Source organism: Battus philenor, unplaced genomic scaffold (assembly GCF_028537555.1).
Source record: "Battus philenor isolate CCGP_79_NKW_IND1 unplaced genomic scaffold, ilBatPhil1.0.hap1 SCAF_17, whole genome shotgun sequence".
Lineage (NCBI taxonomy): Eukaryota > Metazoa > Arthropoda > Insecta > Lepidoptera > Papilionidae > Battus > Battus philenor.
The window spans coordinates 6,854,294-6,877,347 of record NW_027181679.1 but is presented as its reverse complement, the minus strand read 5'-3'; the positions used below and the strand labels follow the sequence as shown (position 1 = coordinate 6,877,347).

General features: G+C 31.7%; 1 protein-coding gene across 1 annotated transcript in view; it reads left to right on the top strand.

The window, feature by feature from the left end:
* The first annotated feature begins 422 nt into the window (after positions 1–422).
* LOC137919974 (claspin-like) overlaps positions 423–23,054 on the top strand; it is a 35,357-nt gene continuing 12,725 nt past the window's right edge. Inside the window, exons 1-15 of the mRNA XM_068763206.1 lie at positions 423–1,210; positions 1,297–1,434; positions 2,438–2,643; positions 3,694–4,313; positions 4,430–4,625; positions 4,949–5,577; positions 5,979–6,190; positions 6,274–6,808; positions 8,393–8,496; positions 9,104–9,306; positions 10,177–10,292; positions 11,376–11,504; positions 12,801–13,000; positions 13,626–13,793; positions 14,276–14,366. Of these exons, the coding sequence (XP_068619307.1) occupies positions 641–1,210; positions 1,297–1,434; positions 2,438–2,643; positions 3,694–4,313; positions 4,430–4,625; positions 4,949–5,577; positions 5,979–6,190; positions 6,274–6,808; positions 8,393–8,496; positions 9,104–9,306; positions 10,177–10,292; positions 11,376–11,504; positions 12,801–13,000; positions 13,626–13,793; positions 14,276–14,366 (4,117 nt within the window). The 5' untranslated portion in view covers positions 423–640. The remainder of the gene's footprint in view (positions 1,211–1,296; positions 1,435–2,437; positions 2,644–3,693; positions 4,314–4,429; positions 4,626–4,948; positions 5,578–5,978; positions 6,191–6,273; positions 6,809–8,392; positions 8,497–9,103; positions 9,307–10,176; positions 10,293–11,375; positions 11,505–12,800; positions 13,001–13,625; positions 13,794–14,275; positions 14,367–23,054) is intronic.

Here is a 23,054-nt window from a genome sequence, read left to right as displayed (position 1 = left end):
ACGCGGCAATGTCATATTGAAATATTTTATAGTTTCATCATAATTTTATACTTATAAATTATTGGCGCTAATTGAATTTATTGAGGCGTATCAGCCTAAGTTGTCACTACACAAAAACTAAGGATATTTTTCCAGCCTATAGAAATATCGGGCACAAGTACCAAGTACTAGATACTACTTAGTTTAAAGTTTTAATTTGTTCATTTTACAATTTAACAATGTAGATTTTATTATATTCAAAATAGGTTAAAGGTTTCGAAATGTACTATAACTAAGACTAATTATTATGCATTACATTGTCCGATATGTTTTTTAGGTTTATTTGCTAATATTACAGAAATACAAAATAATTATAATTTACTCCTTCACGAATTGACTGAAACAGTCGGTGTGTTATTATAATGTAAGAAATGTCATGTGACAGATGTGATAGATGTTCAGCTTATTGACAGTTAAATTGGCGGGTGTTCCTCAAAGAAAACATGATTATTATGTGATTTACTAACATTTAATTTAGAGCAAACATTGTTCTTTACAATACTACGACTGAATATTTGTAAAATAAGAGTTTAAAAAAGTTGAATAGGACTGTGCTAGTTTGGATATAACTTTAAGTTTCGTGTTTAAACACCAATCAAAAATGATGGCTGAACAAGTTTTATTTACCTATACATCTATTAAAGATGATGCGATTGAAAAACTTATTAATACTGTCTCTTCTGACAATTCATCGGATAATTTGTTTGATAACATTAGAAACAATTTAAGTAAGGAAGAGTCTGGAAACGAATTTGACGAACCTATTTTGAAAAGTAAGAAACGTCCTCAACGTCTTTCTGAAAGCTGTAGCGAACCAGAAGATCAAAAACATAGTGAAAATGTATACATAAGCAACCAGACAAATGTAAAAAAAGATACAAAAATCGTTGACACGAGAACTAAAAATTCCCAACGTAAATCAAGGATTCGAAGTGTTTCGAGTAGCGACGATGAATTGATGATGAAGGCGCCTGAAATAACAGTGGAGAAGTTTGAATCAAGACGAGTTAAAAACAGAAAGAGAACACTAAAAAATAAATTTAATGATTTAGTTTCGAAACAAAAACGAACTCTGACTTCGGAAGCACATACAGATAGTGGAAGTGAAATTGTTACATATAAAACATCTGAATATGAGGAGTCAGAGGAAAATGATACATCACGCAACAAAGTAAAACTCTACTCATAATATATTCTATGTGTACAATATTATTTTGATATATGTCAAATGTATAACCTGTCTATTGAATTTTTCAGGCCTTTAAAGAGAAGCAAATAGATAAACTTTCAATTATTTGTGATCCTGACTCTTCAAGTGATGAAGATGTTAGCAATAAAAATAGAAAGAAAACAGCAGTGAAATCTAATTATTCAACATTAAATAAAGTTGAGAAAGTTAGTAAAATAATAATTTTTATTATTAAAAACAATGTCTGCAACTATCTGCCAATTTTGAAAAATTAGATGGTTTAAGAAAACCCTCTTCTATCAATTCTTAATAAGCATAAGAATTATGATTTTTTGTATTTTATTATTACTGCATGATTATTAAGAAAGATATTTAATATTTACCTAATTTAATTATGCTTACAATGGAAAGTGCTTTTACAGCAAAACATCCCAGGAAACAAATGGGTGGATGAGACATAACCTCAGGTTACATGTGCAATTCAGACAACTACACTTGCTTATGTTCAAGTGGTTTTAATAATTCATCCATTAATAACTTACTGAAGCCATCTACAATTTTTTAGTTAAAATATTGGCAAATAAGTATTTTCTTATCAAATTACACTAAAGTTAACATTTAGCCTACTTTACAACTGAGAAACATGTTACAAATAAATTAGATGTTACATATTTCAACACACTGAGAATAATATCATCATTGCATAGATATATACTTAAAATGTTTGGCTTCATCATAGATTTACAGATATACATCATTTTTATCTATAGGGTACAAACTAAGTTTAGACTTAAGCTAGAGCTTCTTAATAATTTTTGAATCCTGTACAAGCTCAAGCTTTTATAATATCCACTAATTTTAGCAATTGATTATAACTTTTAGTCTGTTAGCAGTCTTCAATTAATATTAATAAAATACTTAAAAAAAATATGTTGTCTAATATTTAAAATACAGTGAAGCTTAACTTAGTGAAATGTTGAAAAGGTAAAAAGTAGTTGGAAATTCAGCATTAATAATGATATAATTTTTATTAAAAATTCATGAAAAGAACACTATATCCGGGTACTTATTACATAATAAATAGATATTTAAAATTAGTATAATTAACTATTTTGTTAAAGGAACACTTTACTTACTTTTATTTCTTGAAATGGGGATGGTATTCTATAACTGATTAGGGTCATTGTTCTACGTACTTATTTGTTTTAGATCACAGCAAAGCAAGCAATGGTTAATATGCAGAAAATAAAAAGTGAATCTAGTCGCATGTTAAGAGAAAAGGCAGTTTCCCTCCCTTATCACAGGCCTAAGGCATTATCGCTAAAAGATGTAATGAATCGACGAAAGCCAGCATTAGCACCAGATGGCAAAGCTTTGTCAGTTAAAATGACCGCTGAACAATTACAGGAGTATGCGTAAGTATAACTATAGCTAATATCATAACAATAATTTAATTAAAAAAAAATCTTTTCGTGACCTTGGTTCTTCTGCAGCTTCGCTGCGAAGCTCCATGCATAACCTTCTCAATTGTTCACTGGATGGCCTTAAATCTTTTAAAGCCAATTATTAACAACCATTTTTTGGACCCTCACATTACATCACTAGCAACATACTGATTGAAGATCTTCATCCCCAGATGTATATTTTGGTAACAATAACATTACAAGAACAAAACATCTATGGCTTCGCTTTGCCTGTTAAAAAGACATATAAATATGAAAAGTCTCCTTTTTATCCATCTTGAAGAATTTTTTAGTGTTAGGTTTTACTAAAGAATGTATAATTATAAATAGGTAAATAATAATACATATAAACAATAGAATATGTGCAAAAGTAATGGAGAATTTGTCTATTAGCCAAAATGCTCTTTAGTTGTGTTGCATGTCAGTTAGTTACAAAAAATAATTACATTTGTTATATTTACATATTTGTTATTTTATTATTGGAATAAAGATCCGAGACTGATATCATTGTCTGTGACATTCGTCATTACATTATTCAGATGGTTGAAAACTTGAAACATCAACTGTGAGATCCAAACTTTGTAATAAACCAATAGAATTTAAAATGAGTAAGAAGTTAATATATAATAATAAGTAAAGATTAAAGAAGCTACCAATATTTAAAAAAATATTGCAGCAATTCAGTTCTTGCAAATTAGTACTAGCTGTTATATTAATAATATTACTTTTGCACTTGTGACCCTAGAAGAAATTGTCAAAACTTAACTTAACTTTATAAAAAACAACAAGTTAAGCGCCTTCCTCTGCAACCCCTAAAGTCCCCATGTCCTAAAACAAGCCTTGTGATGATATAAATGCCAATAGGCAGAATGCATAAATAAATAATGTTATAAAAGGACAAAGCTTTGAAAAAAAAATTATACCTGGTAACAAATCTTTAAGTTTTTCTGTATGAATAATCTTAAAATGTTTTATATATAATCTTAATAATGGTTTTCACAGATTACAGTTAGAACAGAGGCAAAAAGAAATCATGGAATTATGTAAAAGCGAAGATGATGATGATGATTTAGAAGATGAAAAGATCTCAAAAGATGAAATAATTGATAAAATAGCTAATGATAATCTGATTGAAAGTAACTCTATTGATGTACATACTAATGTGGACCTACAAAATAAGTCAAATGGAGAAATTGAGGGCACAATTTTAAATAAAATGCATTCTTCTAATGACAACAGCAAACCAGTTGCATGTGAATCTGATTTTTTAACTAATGAAACTGAAAGCACAAACACTCAAAATGTTGGAACTATTCCTGATAAAAATGAAATAGCTAATAAAATGAATATAAAAGAGAGTGTGGATAATTTTACCAGTGAGACAGACAAATCAGACATAAATGTAGAAAACAAAGATGATAGTCAAATAATGGAATTATTTTATAACTCAGAAAAAGATGATAACATTAATTCAGATGAAGTAAAGAGAAATAAAATTGTTGAATGCTCCAACCCAATCGTCAAAGACAATGAAATAGAAGAAGCTAATAATATACACAATGTTAGTGAAGATTTTCTTGAAGATAACTTTTTTGATGAAATAGAAGAGTTTGCTCAAGAAGGTATTGCAATAGTATGATGCATTAAAAATTTCAACCATAATCTTTATAAACATTTAATAGTAGTCTAACGAAAAAATAATTCCTTGGTAATTTATTCATTTCATTTTACTTTTTAGATGACAATAAGCAAGCAAATATCAATTCCTCGAACAAGCAGCCAAAATTAACTGGAGCTCCTGGAATGTTCATTGATTTAGATAATACTACCAATAGTGAGAAAAAACTTTCTGGTGTTGAATTATTAAAAGAAAGATTCAAATATTTCGCTAGATTAAAATCGTTAGAAGACCAAGAAAGGGAGAGAGAAAAAAAGTTTGTATAATTAATTTGTTTAATTTACTTAAAAAATATTCAAGAAATCAGATAATTATATGCATCTGTTCTACTTTTAAATAATTATTTCCAGTTGCAATATTATTGTCCATTGTTAATTTAAAAACAATATTTGGTACACAAAAACAATTAAGATTTTTTTTATAATTGTGTGATGTTTGAAGTGTATTGTGTGATGAATGAAGTGTCTCCAGAGGCCTGAAAATTATCGATTTTCGTTTTATGACAGATATTCAATAAAAAGTTCATTTTATTTATAAAGCATGATTTCTGAGAAATAGTCAATACCTTATTATTTCCAGGTGCAAGCCAGGATTGCTACATTTGAAGTTGAAACATGAGTTAGAAAATCAAATAGCTGAACAGCGATCTATAGAATGGAAAAAAAGACTAGAACAAGAAAAGCAACAACAACTAGAATTGAATGCTGTTAGAAGCGATGAATCTGAAGCTGATGACATTGAGAAATTAGAGGCTAAATTAGAAAAAGATAATGATACAAATGTTAGTAATAATGAAAGTGAAGTTACCACAGAAGAGGAAGAAGAAATATGTGAAGAAGACTGTGTTATTGAAGATAGACCACGGAAGAGAAATCCTATGATTGATGATGAAGCAGAAGAATCTGAACTTGAAGATAATTTCGCAGAAAATAAACATGACGACGTCGTTAAGGAAGACAAGTTTATTGAAGACAATGAAGATTTTGATGGAGGGGATGAAGATTCTAGTGATGATGAATCTTCTGAATCAGATGAAGATACAAGTACTAAACCCAAAAAGGGAAGAATTTTAAAAGCATTTGAAGATTCTGATGATGAAGATCATCAAAATATTAATAATAGCACGGAACATAAAAATATTGACAGTTCTACAACTATCAAGTACATCGAAAATGTTGAAAATGATATTATTTTAAACCAAACACAAGGTTATTTTATTACTGTTATTGTATAATGAAAAAACAATATAGTATTTAAATTTCTTGTCTGGATCTTTTCACTGTGGTCAATAGTGATTAATATTTAGTATGACAGTCATTTTAATATAAGAAGAAGCTGTTAGCATTTTTCGATTAAAATTATGGCACCTTAATTGGTGACTTTCTATTTCTAAAAAATCAATATTTGACTTTAGAGAAACAAATTTTATTTATTATTTTCTAAAAGTTTTTGCTTTGGGCTTAACAGTATGAATTTTGTAATTTATTTTATGCATAGAAAAGCTGAGCTTGATTTTCAAACAAATAATTTTGTATTCCAAAGGAGAAAGTTAAAAGGCGGTTTTCTTTACCCTGCAATTTCGTTTATTTATATTTAAATATTATTTCAGATGAAGAGTTGCAATTAGCACAAGAACATAAAATATCATCTGAAAATATACAAGATCTAGATTTTGTACCAATAACCACGGAAAAACTTGAAGAAAATGTTGAGTGTTTAGACAAAAATTTGGGCAGCCAAACATTTTCAATAACAAATTCGTTAAATGGTCTAACTTGCCTCGATAAATTAGTTTCAAAAGAAATGGGAAACTTCACAGATGTAAGTGTTTAATAAATCGAGAATGTAATGGTTTTTTTTCTATAGGTACATATACATCATTTATTTTTTCACTTTAATTACAGGATTGTCTTACTAGCACAAATTCATATATTGACAGTTTTTCACAAAATGTTGAGTCACAACAAATACAAAATTCAATAACAGAGTCTCAAGAACTTGGTTCTGATGTTGCAGACCTTTGTACTGGCAAATTTTACGACAATCCCTTTATTTCTCAAATCCAAGAGAATTCACAATTTGAAGATGATAATGTCAATTCATTAAAAGAAACCATCACTAACAACGAAAATTTTTCTGCCAATGGTAAAGACACCGTTGAAAATGAAAATGATGGCAGAAATCAAGAAAAATCTATTCTCAATTCTATTATTGAAGAATTGGATAATCCACAACTTGAGTCGCCCAATCAGTTTAAATATTTTGTAAATAATAGTACTACAAGAAAAAAAGAAAATGTGGATACTAATGCAAACAATGAGGTTAAGAAGAAATTTGTGATTGAATCTGACGATGAAACAAATGAAGAAAATATAGTTAAAAAAGAAAGAAAGTTTGTTAAGAAACGTAAACAAGAAAAACGTGTTCTGCAGTTTTCAGGTAATGGCTCTGAAAGATTATTTTTTTATATTGCTAAAGCAGGAATCATAATATGCATTAATTACTTATGAATCAGATATTCCAATTTACTAACAATGGTTATGACTACTTTAATGCATTGATCCATCAATAGATATTGAAAGTCTGTACTTATCTGAAATGTTACCGTACTAGTTTTCATAGCATAATTTTAATAAAATAATTTATTACCAACATCTGTATAACATTTTCATTATATAATCTATAACTTAATTTTTCTAATTTCTGTCTGGCAATTGTTCAACTTTATACTTTTATTTTGATACATTTTGAATTGGTTACAAACTTATACATGTCAAGTAATATACCTTACTGTATTTACTGCTATTCTCTATAATTTATCTAATAGTATGAATATAATCAATTATAATCACTCATAAATCCTGTCTGATCTGGTTGATTCTTCTAAAAGTAGTGCAAACCCTGTTCAAAGTCAGTCAAAACAGCTCATAACAATCATTTATGATTGATAGCTAAGAAATAGGTTTTCGTTAGCTTGTAACGCGAATCCTACTAAGAAAAACTAGAAACTCAGTTGGTGTAGGAATTTTTTCCCCTTACAATAAAGACAATTCATTTTCAAACATCTTTATTTTGACCATACTGTTACAAAGCACGAGTTACAGAACCCTCTAAACAATAAACACGGAACCCTAGTAAACGCCAAACATAAAAGTAACGTAAACACGCGTGACCTTGAACTTATTTATAGATTTTTGTGTGCGGTTCTCGGAAATTCTAACTATCGCGAACTTCTATAACCTTCTCCGTGATATAAATAGGTGTACTCCCGATATCTTCAGTGTATTGTTGTTTTTCGAGTTATAAGATTAAGATCTACGATCAGTGATATAAAGTGACTATTCGGTAAGTTACTTGGACAGTGATTTCTTGAGCGATTTCGAAGCAAAGTTTGACTAAACGCTTGTAAACTTTGTGTTAAAGTAAGGTGACCCCCTGAGTTCTGAATAAAGGTCTCCTTGTGAACCAGTGGTGTTTCATTTCGAAGCAGAACCCACAGTACAAATACTATGAAAAGAGAAATAGGCCTCTGACAGATCCTGTACTTAGTAAATTTCTTAAATTTACGTTTCAATTTCCTGCGTCCACAGCCTCTTGTAAAATCGCATACATTGTCATATGAATAAGTTTTACTTTATTGAGCGTAAATAAATAATACATCAAGTTTATTTTCATACCTTAAATCATCTTGATGGAAATCACTATTAATCTTTATTTTTTGTTCACAATTGTCTTTGAGATTATTTTGAAGGTTTATAGTTATTGGTTTAGACTAGTTATTTATGCTTTTATTATCTTACGCATATGACCAAAAACTAAATTCAAGGTCGTCTTATTAGAAATTAAAATAGGTTTCAATGTTGGCAATGTTATACATCCAGACTTCAAGTCGACAAAGGTGCTCATGAAAACCTATCTCTATGTTCACGATCAGTTCCAAGTTTTCCAAATTTTGGTGTTATATATGATTTAACATCTTTTTAGTTGAAATTATGATGTTTTATTAGAAAATTATTTTTTCAGACGACGAAGATTGTGAACACGAAAATGAATCAGAAGGGACGTTTAAATCTGATATTGACGAAGAATCAGAAAGATATGTGGAATATGATTCAGAAGAAAATGAGGTATGGCTTCAAGTAATTTTATGTAAATTAACACCAAAAATGCTTATTAAAATAGTCGGCTTTCTACAAGCGAATGGTACAGAAAATAGTTGTCAGGAAGGAATCAGCTACAGTGTTAATGGATTGATGTACCTATTAATGTTTATTACATAAAAGTATACGTAACAATAAACAGTAATAAAAATATTAATGATGGCATACAGCAGTGAAACATGGACACTTCAGGTCCCATTGGCAAGATCACAATGCTCAACGAGTTATTGCGGGATTTCTCTGTAATTGAAGCAGAAATAAGAAGATAAAGATCCGTTAATGACTGAAAGTAACCAAGTGAGACTAATGGATTGACAAGTTGAAGTGGCACTTAGCAGGCCACATAGCGCACAGAACAGAACCCTTAAGGTTCAAGAGTTGAGACGAAGTAAACCAGCGGGTGCAGAATAGAACGGTCGTCGCAATACGTTGGATTCATGCCGTTTTCAACAGGCCTTATTAGAAATCCAAGGGAACGTACATGTCCAGCAGTGGATGTCATCGGGTTAAAATGATGGTGATGATCATTTATCTATTGAAGACGTTCATTACTTTTAAAGTTATCTTATTACAGGTGGAAGTACAACCAGTGAAAGCTAAGAAGAATCGTGTTGCAGGCGATTTCTTCGAGCGAGAAGCAGAGTTATCCTCAGAAGACGAGTGGGTTGGTTCTGGCGATGAAGATGAAGCAGGCCTTGACCTAATGGAGCGCGAGGAAGGAGATGATGAAGTCTTCCACGAAGGAAAACTTAGGAATGAACTGGGACAAATTCACATGTATGTCGTATTGATAAAATGTCATTGTATTGTTATGTACGTTCTGAAGTAGGTTCTGACTCAAAATGAAACGCCACTGGTTCACAAGAAGTCCTTTATTCTCAAATCAGATGGTCACCCACCCTACATACAAAGTATACTTTCGCTTAGTCCAAACTTCGCTTCCAACCCGCTTAAGAAATTACCAAATAGTCACTTTATATCACTAATCGCAGATCTTCATCTTATAACAAGAAACACAACACTTCACTGTTGACATGGGGAGTACACCAATTTATACTACGGAAAAGGTATTTGTAAGTTCGCGATAGTACTCGGTTAGAATTTCCGAGAACCGTACACAAAAATCTATAAATAACTTCAAGGTCACGCATGCTTACGGCACTTCTTGATTCTAGAGTTAAGTGCTTATTGTTTAGAGGGTTCTGCTTTGTAACAGTATTATTACAATAACTGTTTTATGTAAACTATAGTTTATATTGATTAACTGGATTCGGTTTATTATTTGTTTGCCAGAAAGAGATGAAACAGCACTCTTAACTCTGAATTTTTGTAAACAAGTGAATGGATGATTATAAAACGTGAACAATTGTAAAATTTTTGTTCCTATAATATTTTCGGATGAGAAACGATGTATTGAAAATTAACCTACCTAATAATAATTTAAAAACTTTCAGATGAACCAAAAATTAGAGAGCAGATGAAATTTTTATTTCAAAACAAAACTTATGTAAAAGATCTTATTTAAATTTCTTTAATTGCATAACAGATAGGGACTATCAAAGAGGTGTTAGAAGCATAATTTTTGGTGTAAACTTCTGTCAGCCAAATCTATGTAATGTTTTAAAGAAAAAATCTATTACGTTACAGGAGGGATGTACTTGACCAAGATAAAAGAGAAGTGAGACTTTTACAAGAGCTACTTTTTGAAGATGGAGATCTCGGCGATGGTCACAGACAGCGCAAGTTCCGATGGAGAAACGCAGGTAGTTTTATTACAAAATAATTGTACGGTTAATATATAAGCACACATAATCATGCTCGGAAACCTCCAAAATGCCGCAATCGGTATTTTTGACGAGACGACAAACAATGGTTTGAAGACAAAGGTTTTTACCAATGCGTGTTACCAGTGCTGAGATACGGATCCGAGACGTGGTAATTCACGAAAGGCCTCATAAGAAGGCTCAAGGTCAGTCAGAGTGTAATAGAGAGAGCTATTGAGAGAAACAAGATCATTGACCTAGCTTGAAGAATTGCTTGCTTGAAGTGGCAGTGGGCGGGGCATATCGCTCGTGTAACCGACAGCCAAAGGGGCCGAAAGGTTCTCGAATCGCGACCATGAGCCGGTAGACGTGGCGTGAGTAGGCACCCTACTACCGACCGACGAAACAATTAATGTCCCGGGAAGTCGCTTGATGCGGGTAGCGCAGGACCTGTCATCATGGTGAACTTTGGGGGAGACCTATGCCTTGGAGTGGGCGCCCATCATTGACTAAAAAAAAAAGAAGAGACATCATCATTGCAGCCGTAAGATAACCACTGCTGGTTATATTTTTCCCCATAGATTATAATAGATGGGGTTGGAAGTGGTTACCACTTAGCGTCACCCAATGACCTTAGGGTTTTCTGTCTAGTTTTTGGACAGACGTCCTGCGTTGCATGTTTGTTATGATTAAAATTTACGTCTAAGAATACTAATGATCTCAGTTTATCTTTTTTAATTATTAATTGGCACATTACAATCCCATGAATGTTTTCATTCTAACCTAATATCTTTAGGTAATGATTGACGTGAAATGTTTGACAGCTAGGGATGGGTGTGTCAATTTACTCTATAGCTTGCATGGGAATGAAATAGAAAAGGAAAATCTCTTCTAAGAACCACTCTTAATGGAATTGAAAAAAGTAGTTTGTTAGTAGGTAGTATTGTTTTAACCATTCTTGTTATTGGGCACTTGGAATACATAGTCGATAACAGCCTTTCTGTTTATAATAATAACAATATGTACTGTTTTCATTGAAATTTTGTTTGAATTTAACCAGTATAATTTCTTCAAAATCCACAGATGACACTGAAGAAATTGGAACAGCATTAGACGAGTATGCGGATACACAAGAAGAAGAGTTTGAGTCTGAAGAACAATGGAGAAAGCAGCGACATGAAAGAGAAGTATTTTTGAGGAAAATGGTAAATAGTATTAATAACATAATTTAATATTAATCTTATAATTAAACTTAGTTTACCATTGTTAAAATTCAATTATTATAAATATTTAAATATTGTATCCTAGAAGTTATTATATGATTTCGACGCATTATGTGTAGTATTGACGGTAAAAATATTTTGCATCTCCATCCATCTACATCCTAAACAAAGTCGAGATCTCCACCTTACTAAAGAGTCTTAAGTTATTTTGGTCACATCGTTCGTTGAGAAATGTTGAGGGAAAAGTAGATGGTAAAAGACCACAAAGACGATCACTTACCCTGGTCTGATCAAGTCAAGTCAATAATGAGGTTTCCTAACTTCTGTCCTGAAGAAAGCAGAAGACAGAATGGCATGGAAATATTTCGTCATCTATATCATCAAGTCAATTTAAGGTTGATAAAATCTTGAATATTAAAATACGATTGAACACAGACTTAACAATACAGCGCTTTCCGTAAATCAACGTCAAGTAACTGAAACATAAAGAAGGAGAAAATAAGTTTTAATCACTATAATATTATCGTAATTTCTGTCAACGACAGACAAAAATTTTCAAATTCAAAGTATCCGAAGTAGGTCGATTATTCTACTATGATAAGTAGTAAGCTACCACTGGTTCCGAATGTTGATCTGCTGAGAAGAGCTGGCCAGACATATTATAATATTGACCATGTAAATGAATCGACTAAGGAAGTTAGTTAAGGATTTATTTAATAAAATACATGTAATTAATAATAGATTTAAATCTTGGTCTACCTGGGGTAACTAGGTTTATTAAATATACGTACATATCAAGTATTTGTTAACTTTTTGAAGACTAAATTTAGGCGTTACAAGTTTGTAATGAAATGTGTATATGAATATAAAATAAGATTTTAAACTTTATAGCGTATAAATAAAATATTAAATCTGTTTTGAGAAGCTATCGTTTGAATTACAATTTATTTAAAAATATCATGTCTCTGGAGCGAATTTCTATCTATTAAGTTAACAACGTAAGTCGAAATTCTCGACCAATTCATATTGTATTAGACTCATTTATAGAGACAATCGCACTATTTGTCGAACCATGTACCCAAATAACTACATCCCAGTAATAAAAATTGACCGTAATAAGCCACCACTTCAATTTAAAGTTTACTCGAAATATGTTTTAATTTTTAATAATAATTACTTTATTATACAGGCATAAACATTGTGAAAAAATTTTGTACAGCAATGTTGTTCGATTGTAGTAAATCAACACAAGTTTTCAATGTGTTTTTTTTTTATTTTCAGAAAGGGGATGATGAGAATATTCCTAATGAAAGTATAAATAGAACCAGTATATTAAAAGCCAATTTATCCTCTAGAAATACGTGTAATCTTATCCCAGAAGCAGGCACTAGTAAAAATGAAAGTATGGAAAAAACAAATGTTCCAAATGAAAAGAAAACATTTAAGGATGTACCTAGCCCTAAGAAACCCTTCCCTATATTCCAGGTAAGCAAATATTTTCGAACCTCCAATATTTCATTTATGTATTAAATTTCTTTTAATTGCTGAAAAACTAAAATTATGGATTTTATTATTCAATATAATTTATATCTTTATTTATTAATTTTTGGCGTTTATTTTGACATAAAGAGTGTTTAAATTATATTTTTTGTGAATATGTCATATATTTATACTATAAATAATCGTATACAATAAAAAGTCTTGTAAATATTAACTACAATGTTAGTTGCCGTTCAAAAAATTCATCCTCTGATCTCTCTGTACGTATTACTAATTTAGAATTTTTAATAATACCGAAAATTATACGAATTAACCCCTCTCTCTCCTCTTCAGAGCGAATGTGTACGGCAATTAATTGTAGAATGTCTGAGCCAATATTTTTAAAACTATATTTCAAGAGGGAACACAGCATACATTTGATAATAAGTGATCATAATACCACGTTTTGAAATTCGTTTAATAATTTTAACCTTAATATCAGTGTCCTTTTGGTACAGTCCTAATATATATATATATATATATTTATATATGTATACATATAATGTGTATAACATATAATAATGATTTTTTATTGAAAGTTCCGACATTAACACATATGTTTGTTATAAAGCAAAACCATCGTGGTTCGCTGCTTTCCCGTGGTAAAAGCGCCCTTGCTCGGCTAGCTGCTATCGCTACTCCGCTAGCTGGTGATGACAATGCAACCAAAGTCTCCACTACGAGTAATAAAAGGAATTTTGTATTTACTGCTCTTTCACAAGACGATGTTCAAACAAAGGTAATGTTTATTTTAAAAGTTGTATAAACATTTTACTCCATTCTCCTCTTCTCGTCTATAGTAGGGTCCCACAGCCGGATCAGCTGTTCATCTGTTTCCATGGTGTCAGGTTATCTCTGCTTGAAGCTCTGCCATGTGTGACTTGATTTTTGATAAGAAAATATCAGTGCTCCGATATAAAGAGCTTCAAGGTCTCGCGGGTGCAAACTTATAAGGCGAAATTCATTGACATCGGAAATACTAGCACATAAAACACATACAAATACAGAAAAATTAAACGAAATAATTAAAATCAATTGTGTTTGTAAAGGATTAACATTACTAACGTGCCAAACCAAATGCCGGGCAATATTAGGTCATCTCGCGTGCCTATAACTCCTATATTCATAATTGCCAATTTTTTTAAATTTCTTTACAAATTTAATTAAATTCGTAATCAATTAACCAATTAAATTCAACATGAATTAAAATGTATGTTACAGGTATCAAAAAGAAAAGCTGATGCTACTGAATATTCACCGGTTTTAATTAAGAAATTGAAAAACGAAGAGAAACAAAAACACTTAAGAAGTAGTCTGTTTGATTTTTTGGAAGCGTAGTTTAATTTTATCACTTCACAATAGTGCCTTACCACATAAAATATTTCAAAGTTTTTATTCATTTGACTGTTAGTTTTATGATCTTACTTTACATGTACAGTAACAAAAAAAACATGTCTATTTTATGTTTTGCAAATAGAATAAGTATTATATTTAAAAGTAAACATGAACTGTAAATATTTCGTTTTTTTTATTTATCCACCATAAAATACTATAAGAAATATTACGTTTATGTTCAGTACAAACTCTTTTTTTTTTTCAAATTGTCTAAGTAATATTAGCAGATTCTGGGTTCACGGCGCTAAGGGCGCTTAGATTAAAACCTCTTTTAAGGTAGCGAAGGTGGAGGACTCTCTAGGCTCTAGGAAGTCTCGGACCGCTACATACCACATTTCATCGGATTGGGAGGCCGTAAAGCTCTTGTATCGCGACGGCGGACACCATGGAATAATTAGGTTCCAAGGCCCCAACGAGGGGACCTCGACTTAGGCTGTTATTCGTCGAACAAACCATTTACTTTTTGTATTTACATGATATTTTTGTATAACCCAAATGTAACATACATTTCCTACTAAGCACAATTTTTTAAGTGATTTTATACTTTTTTTTCCGTGCCGCAATTAATTATATATTTGAAAGGTTTGCAAAAAGATATTAAATTTTTTTTCAGAAATTATATTTATTCTCAACAAAAGTACAAAATATATGTATTATGACCAATGTTCCACTTGCTATTATATATTTATTATCAGCAATTTAAAAGGCACTTTTAAAGACTAACGGAACAACACATTTTTTTTATAAAATATAACATGAAAAGAAAGTGGTACATTTCTCGAAAGCCACAAATAATCTTTCAAAGAGCTGCATGTGGTTCCCAGATCGTGGGTTGACTCCCGCTATAAAAGAATAATTGTACCTGTGTCTACATTGTGAATAATTTTATAAAAATAATTCGTAACCAACAATAAATGAACCAACAGTGAGGATACCATGTTCTCTTAATCTTATAAAAATTAAACTTCTATAATATAGAATTCATGCCTGATATTAATTGTTTTCTTTGTATATTACATTTCCTCCATATTCATTGTGTTAAAATATAGTCAATGTTCTATAAAATCAAACTGGGCCCATGGCCCAACATAGCCCATACTAGGCTATGTTCTATACACTGCGTTCAGCAACACATATGCTATACATTGGTATAGCATGTGTGTTGCTGAACGCTGCATATTGATGCATGTGTAAATAATTTACATATACTTTAAATAAAATTGGATTTAGCATTAGAAACTACCTTGACAAAGATTTCTGTCGGATTCCAGAGTCATTTAATATTTCATCGATTATTCATGGGTAATTTTTATTAAAACCTTTCTCAGAATTAGTACAAAAATTGAGACATGAGAATCAACGGAATAAGAATGTTTTATTGATTTGGTACTATACTTTTAAAATTCGTTTAACATCCTAGTTATTTCAAAAAAGTTACACACGAAATTATGGAAAACTTAAGGTAAAGTTCTATTTCAAATAAAATGTAAGAAAATTACTGGGAAACAATTTATTCTAGTAAATAAAAATAGTATATGATTTAAAATAATGACTTACACGGTATGGCAATATTAGGGAATGATGAGAATGTTGGGAGCATTGATACAGTCGTATCCTCTTTCCGGTTGCGCATCTCAGTCCCACCTGAGGTCATTTAGCAGACTCGCTATCCTACTCGCGCATTGGTCCGCACCCTCGCGTCGTTCAGTGCGCCGCGTTCGGGTGTTCAATCAATGCTTTTTTTCTGTGGTGTGGGGTGGTAGAGTAGCGTGGACGAATTTCTAGTCAAATAAAATTGAAAATCTTTACTAAGTACACCTAGAGTAGGTTGTACAGTTAGAAATGGCGAATGAACTTAAGGAAATAAACGATATCGTCAAAAAATGCAAAATTTTGCTTTTGGACATCGAGGGAACAACAACATCAATCAGCTTTGTTAAGGTAGGTCGAATGATTAGCCGGCCGGTGTTTGTTTCAACATGTTTTTTGTGTTTTATTTAATTAAAACAGTCACTCGCCGTGTTGAAATAAAAAGAATTATTACACCGCCGTGAGTTGGAAGATATATAAAATGGTCGCGTTTTAAGATTCGCAACATGGAGGACAAAATCAAAATGGTACCCCTTTCCAGGGTGCTTTCACTATCTATCCTTCAAACACATTCATAGAAGAAAAGTTAGATTTGTAACAATAACACATTTCTTTTATTACACTTAATGATTCTATAAATTTTTATTTATAAGCGATTAATCGCGAAAAATTGGTAGATATTTCATATGAAATTTATTTGAAAATTACTGAATATTTATTAACATACGAGTCTAAATATCGTAAAATAACAACTCATATTACTCCGTACCGGTACAAACAGCTGTTTGGAGCAGCTGTCTGTTAAAAAAATGTGGAGCATTTAACTGTCCTCTGTGAACGGACGTCATATCACGTATAACTGTCTCTGTCACTCGTACTGAAATTATTAAATAATGAAAGAGAGGAATATCTTCGCGTAAGGTTTCAAGTTATGCATTGATAATTTTAAAGGTATGTCGGTGGTTGTTACTTCAAACTGCGATACCACAAACATATTTTCTTTTTTGTTGGGAATGTTTTTATCTTGCTTATATATTTAACTAAGTTCGTTAAAAATAATGCGTTTATTCATAAGCTATTTGGACATTGTATATTTTTGGTAGTCTTAAAAAGTAAACTATTTTATTAAAAGCTAATTATTATATATCCTCTTTATCTTTGAAAAGGTAATAATAATAATATATACATACTAGAATAGTAAAATTATCTACTATCATAATTAAATTATCATCATTATAATACGGACATTAACTATTTTTATATATGATTTTCTATCGATAGTTGTGTTGCAATTTCCAACAATAGGCAATAATAATGTACAAAATTGGTACAATGTAAAGTTGGAGATATGTTAACTTTTTATTTATACTTAATTGAAGTTACTTAGTGCTTATAAAATTTAGTAGGTTAGTAGTGGTTTTAAAAAAATATTTAATGGTGTGTGTTACTATACATTTATATTTGCAAATATATATTGAGAAAAAGTAGCTAAAATACTTTTATGTCCTTTATTGGATTGTAGCTGAGAATAAAATATAATTTATTGGTAATATGATATATATACAAGCACTTCGGTAGGTAGACAATTACACGCCGTAAATTTTTTTTAAATAAAATGACTGGGCGAAGGGGCGGCCTCGTCATTGTCCTTCGTATATGCTGGTTTTTTGCTCGGGGTCTTTCCGTTAAAGCTTATAGAGGGTCAAAAAGGATATAACCGCTTGCAGTTGAAATTTCATTCCAAGAAGAAACACGAAAGCGACAGTAAATGGCCATTATGTGAATAGAGCAACATAGAATTATTTAAATTTGAACGTTTAAGTTTTATGTTAAAGAATTGAGATTATAATTACATAAAACATGAAGCATCTCGCTCAGAGTCTCGTCTCATCTCCCCTTCTCGTAGCAAATACTGATACAGACCCATTAATAATGGACCCCAAAATTTTCCCGTTTGCCTTGTCCGTTTTGCGTTGTAGGGCGGCTTCTGTGACGTGATTTTTTAAACATATACTTATAGCTTATTGGACAAGGCTTAAATTTGTTTGCAGGTTACAAATTAGTGTTTTTTTAAAGAATAATTTATGTAGCTTTAAGATCGTCGTTGCCCGAATGATCGTTGAAATAAAAACATTAGTTATATCAGTATAAATGTTCACAACAGGCTAAATTTTTATCTTAAAAGATCAAGGACTTATTGTTTACAGAAACATGTTTCTGCCAACTACTTCTTAAACTTATTGTGTATAAGTAAAACTCATATTTGATAGGATACGGTAAGATATACGATATTTTATACACTATTACAATTCACAGTTGTATTAACTTTGATCGTAATGTTTTTATTGGAAACGTATCGGCACATTTCATTGATATGTAGATGTTTCGTATCTAGAAATTTAATAAACTTAAATAGATCACTTACTAAAAGAATTATTTAAAATGCAAACTTCACCTACTATTGTTAAGACATGCGTAAAGACTTATGCCCATAAAAATCTGATTTCAGTGTGCCTTTTAACAAAGGCAATTTTTTTGCGTTTGAAGAGAATCCCTTCCAAGAATACCAGTTCGTTACATAGCAATGCATTTATCGGTTTCAAGTAAAATTTAAACAGAAACTGTTACCTAGTAGCCTTTGTAGCGTATTTTAACAATTATTATTTAATCTATCTCAGTACCCATATTTGACACATTTTATTAACCAAGTCCTTCAGACTTGGTTAATAAAATGTTTCTCAATAAAAAATCCTTAGATATATTTTTGTAAAGGAAGCTTATTTTCTTAAATATTTGTATAATTGCAAAGGTTAACAAAATATATTCATACTAAATGTAAATGATACTGTTAACCTTTATCATTCCAATCGTCCATTCATGTGCACGCCAATATATTTTACGTTGTTTTACGTGTTACGTACAAAAATATTACTTTGTTATATTATTTGGTTATATGTTTTCTTAGAGAATAACGTAATAATACTCTTATGAGAAATTAATTATTCTTAAACTTCAGGAAGCTTAAATACACTATAAACATCTGGTGAAATAACTAGAAGTAGGCTTCTCTAGCTTATTTAGTCCTAACTGTCCGTCGCCTCCTTCGCTAACTTAATAAACGCTCCGTCAACCCCATTTGTGGATGGAATTTCGTAAAATACTACTAGCGTTAGCTGTCTTCTACTCGGCAAAAGGAAATGCTACCAAAACTCCAGTCTCTAAGCATTATGATTCCAAAGTAATCGTGATGTGTCAGACAGTACAAGAATACAGGGCGAGATATAGGTGCTTTAAAGGTGTTGATGCATAGCACATTAATCAGCAAAAACATTAAAGCTTGCTTCTACACCTATTTCCAATTAGATGTATAAAGTGACCACTTTTCAATATGTTACATTAATTTATATTTTGTGATAGAATGCGACAGTCCAATAACTCTGACAGTACAAAATCTGCAGGGGCAGATAGTATACAATAATTAATTCTAACATATAGTAGTCCTAATTTGGAAAGCGCTTTTTATGAATTACGTTTTTTTTTTCTGAAACCAATGAGTTTTTGATAGTTTACGACACATTGACAAGAAATATATTATGTATTTTCAACTCAAACTTTGTAGTACTCTACATGTGTATGTTATGTCCATGCTAATGGGCAAAAAACATATATGAATTAGGAGTAAATCGGTAAATTTATATGTTCGTCTAAGATGAGCAAAAACACCGTAAAAAGTGTGGGTTTGCGATTTAGCGAGCAAAACGTCAATATAATTGGAGCATATAGAGTGCGGTATACAATGCGCTCCTAGCCAGCCCTACCGGCCGGGTTAGGCAGGCGAACTATCCGGTTTGGATAGTCGCCGCCTGTCCCAGTTCGTTCACCTGCTGGCGACGTAGTTTCACCGGCGCGTCGTCGTGCTGAAACGCTTAGTTTCCCTTCTCTGCATTACGTTGTATTCTAGACATTAATAGCTAATTCGTACGTATGTATTTCTTCATGAGCATTAAAAGCGAAATAACTTATTTGGTTGAGAACAAACTGCTTTAACTACCCATTTAATAGTCTTATCTATGACATAATAACAAAAATTGTGAAAAGGAGTATATATGGCCAACCTTTAAAGTCTATTTACACTCTATAAAAGTTTAACAATAATTTCCGAAGGTGACGACAGTTGTAAGTTTATTTACGGCAAAACGAGTATTTCATTAAATATGGAGTATTAGTGGGTGTATTATTTATACCCTTTATCATCATCATAGCTGAGAGACGCCAATAGCAAGACGCAGGCCTCTCCCAAGGATCGCCACAATGAACGGTCCTGCGCTGCCCGCATCTAGCGACTTCTTGCGAACTTAATTATGTCGTAGGTCCTGCTAGTGGACATAGAACGTAATTCGCAATCTGTAAGCGTGCTATACCGACCACTATAATATAATTTATCAATGACGTATTTCATACAGTGAGCGAAAGATTTGATAAAGTCTATTACAGCTATGTTAAGATCGTAAGCTGTAAAGTTTTTACGGTTCATTCTCGTAGTATTCGAACGAATGTTGAGGTTTTAACTGATAGGAACCCGACATAATTTTACTATTGCTTTCATTAGAAGAGTAAGCAATATAAGGCCTTTAAGAGAAATCAAAAGGTATTAAAAATGTTGAGTGTTAGCAACGTTATTGCTGAATAACACATTTCTGAGTCTCGGGCATAAGTTGACTGTTCGATTGTTTGCTAATTTTACTAACCGTGTCAATAATTATTTGCGTAGTAATGATTTAATCGCATTTATCCGCTTTTTACGGAAAAAGAATATTAAACCGTCATTAAATTAGTATAGATATACTAGTTTCCCCCCGGTTTTTCCATTTTTTCTTTTAAATATAATCAGAACTCATGTGTATATTCAGAGATTATTTTAATTTATAAAGTTAATTTAATATGAATACATATTTTTGCGTGCAATTTGCAACGGAGCCCTATAACGCCCACTATATCCTCTGCGGGTCTTCCTAGAGTAGATGTAAATGTAGAGTAGTAGTAGCGCGATTGTAGAGTACGTGTAGGCTAATTAGAAAAAAAAAAATTTTATAGTCGAATAGTAAATTATTTATACACTATTAATTTAATATCCGTTAGTTGGGATAGTAAAATTTAATAAATGATTTCGTGGCTTTCTATCGACGTCATGGAATCGACCTTTGACAGTCCATAATAACGTGAATTATTAATTCATAACAATGCACCAACAAAGAATAAAAACGTCGCAAGAAAAATGCTCTCTTTGAGCTTAAAATCTGTTAGATATATCACATCCACCAATCCGCGTTATAGCCATATTTATTGTAATAACAGTAGTATCAAGCCTTTTGTTCGAGGGAGAGGGCTTTAATTTTAGTACAAACGAATTTAATAACTAATTACTGCTGCTCTTGGAGACACCCGCGTCACCCGCGCTCGTATACTCCACTGGCGCTCCTCTTAAGCGATCTAGCGATCCGAACCAAGAATCCCAAAAGTACTTCAAGAGAACTGAGCTTAGGTTTAGCGCCCTCACCGCTGTCACCTTTAACTTGGTGAAATTGTAAATGACAACAGGCAAACAATGCTGCGAGATCATATTCGAATGAGAAAATCCATAGATGAACATAAGTAACCGGTATAGTCCAGTGGTTTGTCAAGTTGAAGTAGCAGTGGGTACATACCACTCAGAACAGATGCCGGTTGGACCGCTGGGTTAGGTTCCGCAGTGGAGACCGCGAATCGGCAAGTGTAATCTAGGACGTTTACAACGGGCGCAACCAGGCTTATTAGAAATATATGAGTCCTTAGTCCAACAGAGGAGGTCCTATAATTGAAATGAATGATGCTAATAAAACAGTACTAATTCATGAGATTAAAATATAGCGTATATTTTCAAATTAATATTAATTTGAAATTTGTGTGTTTGTAAAATGTAGTTTAGGTTTAACGGGATTAATTTTCAAACTCGTTACCTCTGCTTTTTCTACGGTGTCAAGAGTATTATAACTTCTAAGCAGTTGCAAAAATTATCACCAATTAAAAACTGCAGATTTTGTGAACTTAACGTAAACTAAAAAGTATAATGAAATTTTGTCATATCTACTAATTCTCTTGCCTTAACACTATTAACAAAGTTAACATGATAATTCTTTATGATCGTTGCGATGCTGCAACTATATTTTATATTCGGAATATTTACCTTAAAATTTGTCGGGACTACCTGAGATTTTCGAACTGGTTAAAAGTTGCAGTACCATTACCATTGTCAACAACTACTAGACATGTGATGTATTTTAATCGTTGCTCTGTAATAACTAATTTAAAGTAGGACGAACCTAAAGCTTACTAGATGGAAAAAAGTCGGAAATGTTTAAATTTAAGAAAATCACTTTGATTGGTTATAGGCGTAAAAGCTTTTAATATTTACCTCATTTGCTGTCAACCATAATACGTTAAGTACAGAAAAACCCTATCAAAAATTAAATGGTTCCATATATAATATTCAACGTAATAATAATATAATAAAGAATAGCGCTTTAAAGCTTATAAACAAAACCAATCGTAATCAATTATATATGCCTGCCTCGTTCGATGGTTTACTTTTGAGGTTAGAAATATGTTAAATGTCGTTCTGAGAAGGTATAACGTCAGCAATTATAAAACTCTCCGTCTTAAGTACACTCGATTTGATTTGCCGGTAAATACGGTTTGCATTGATCGCGCGATGTAATTTAAGACCAGTTTCTTCTGTGAGTATGGGAGGTAAAGACTGCGATTTCTCTATTTTTATACAACATTCAGCAGTTGGAATGCCGTCATTAGTTCGTTTTATAACCCGTGTTTATTAAGGTCAAGGCCGATTGTCTTATCGTTCGTACGCTATCTAGTTTGGTTTAAAATTGTTGCTAACGTGACGATTAGTTACGTTGGTTACGATAGGTTAGTGTTGCCCTTCGCGCGCACTTTATGGTTGGTGCGGCTCCACCTGTGG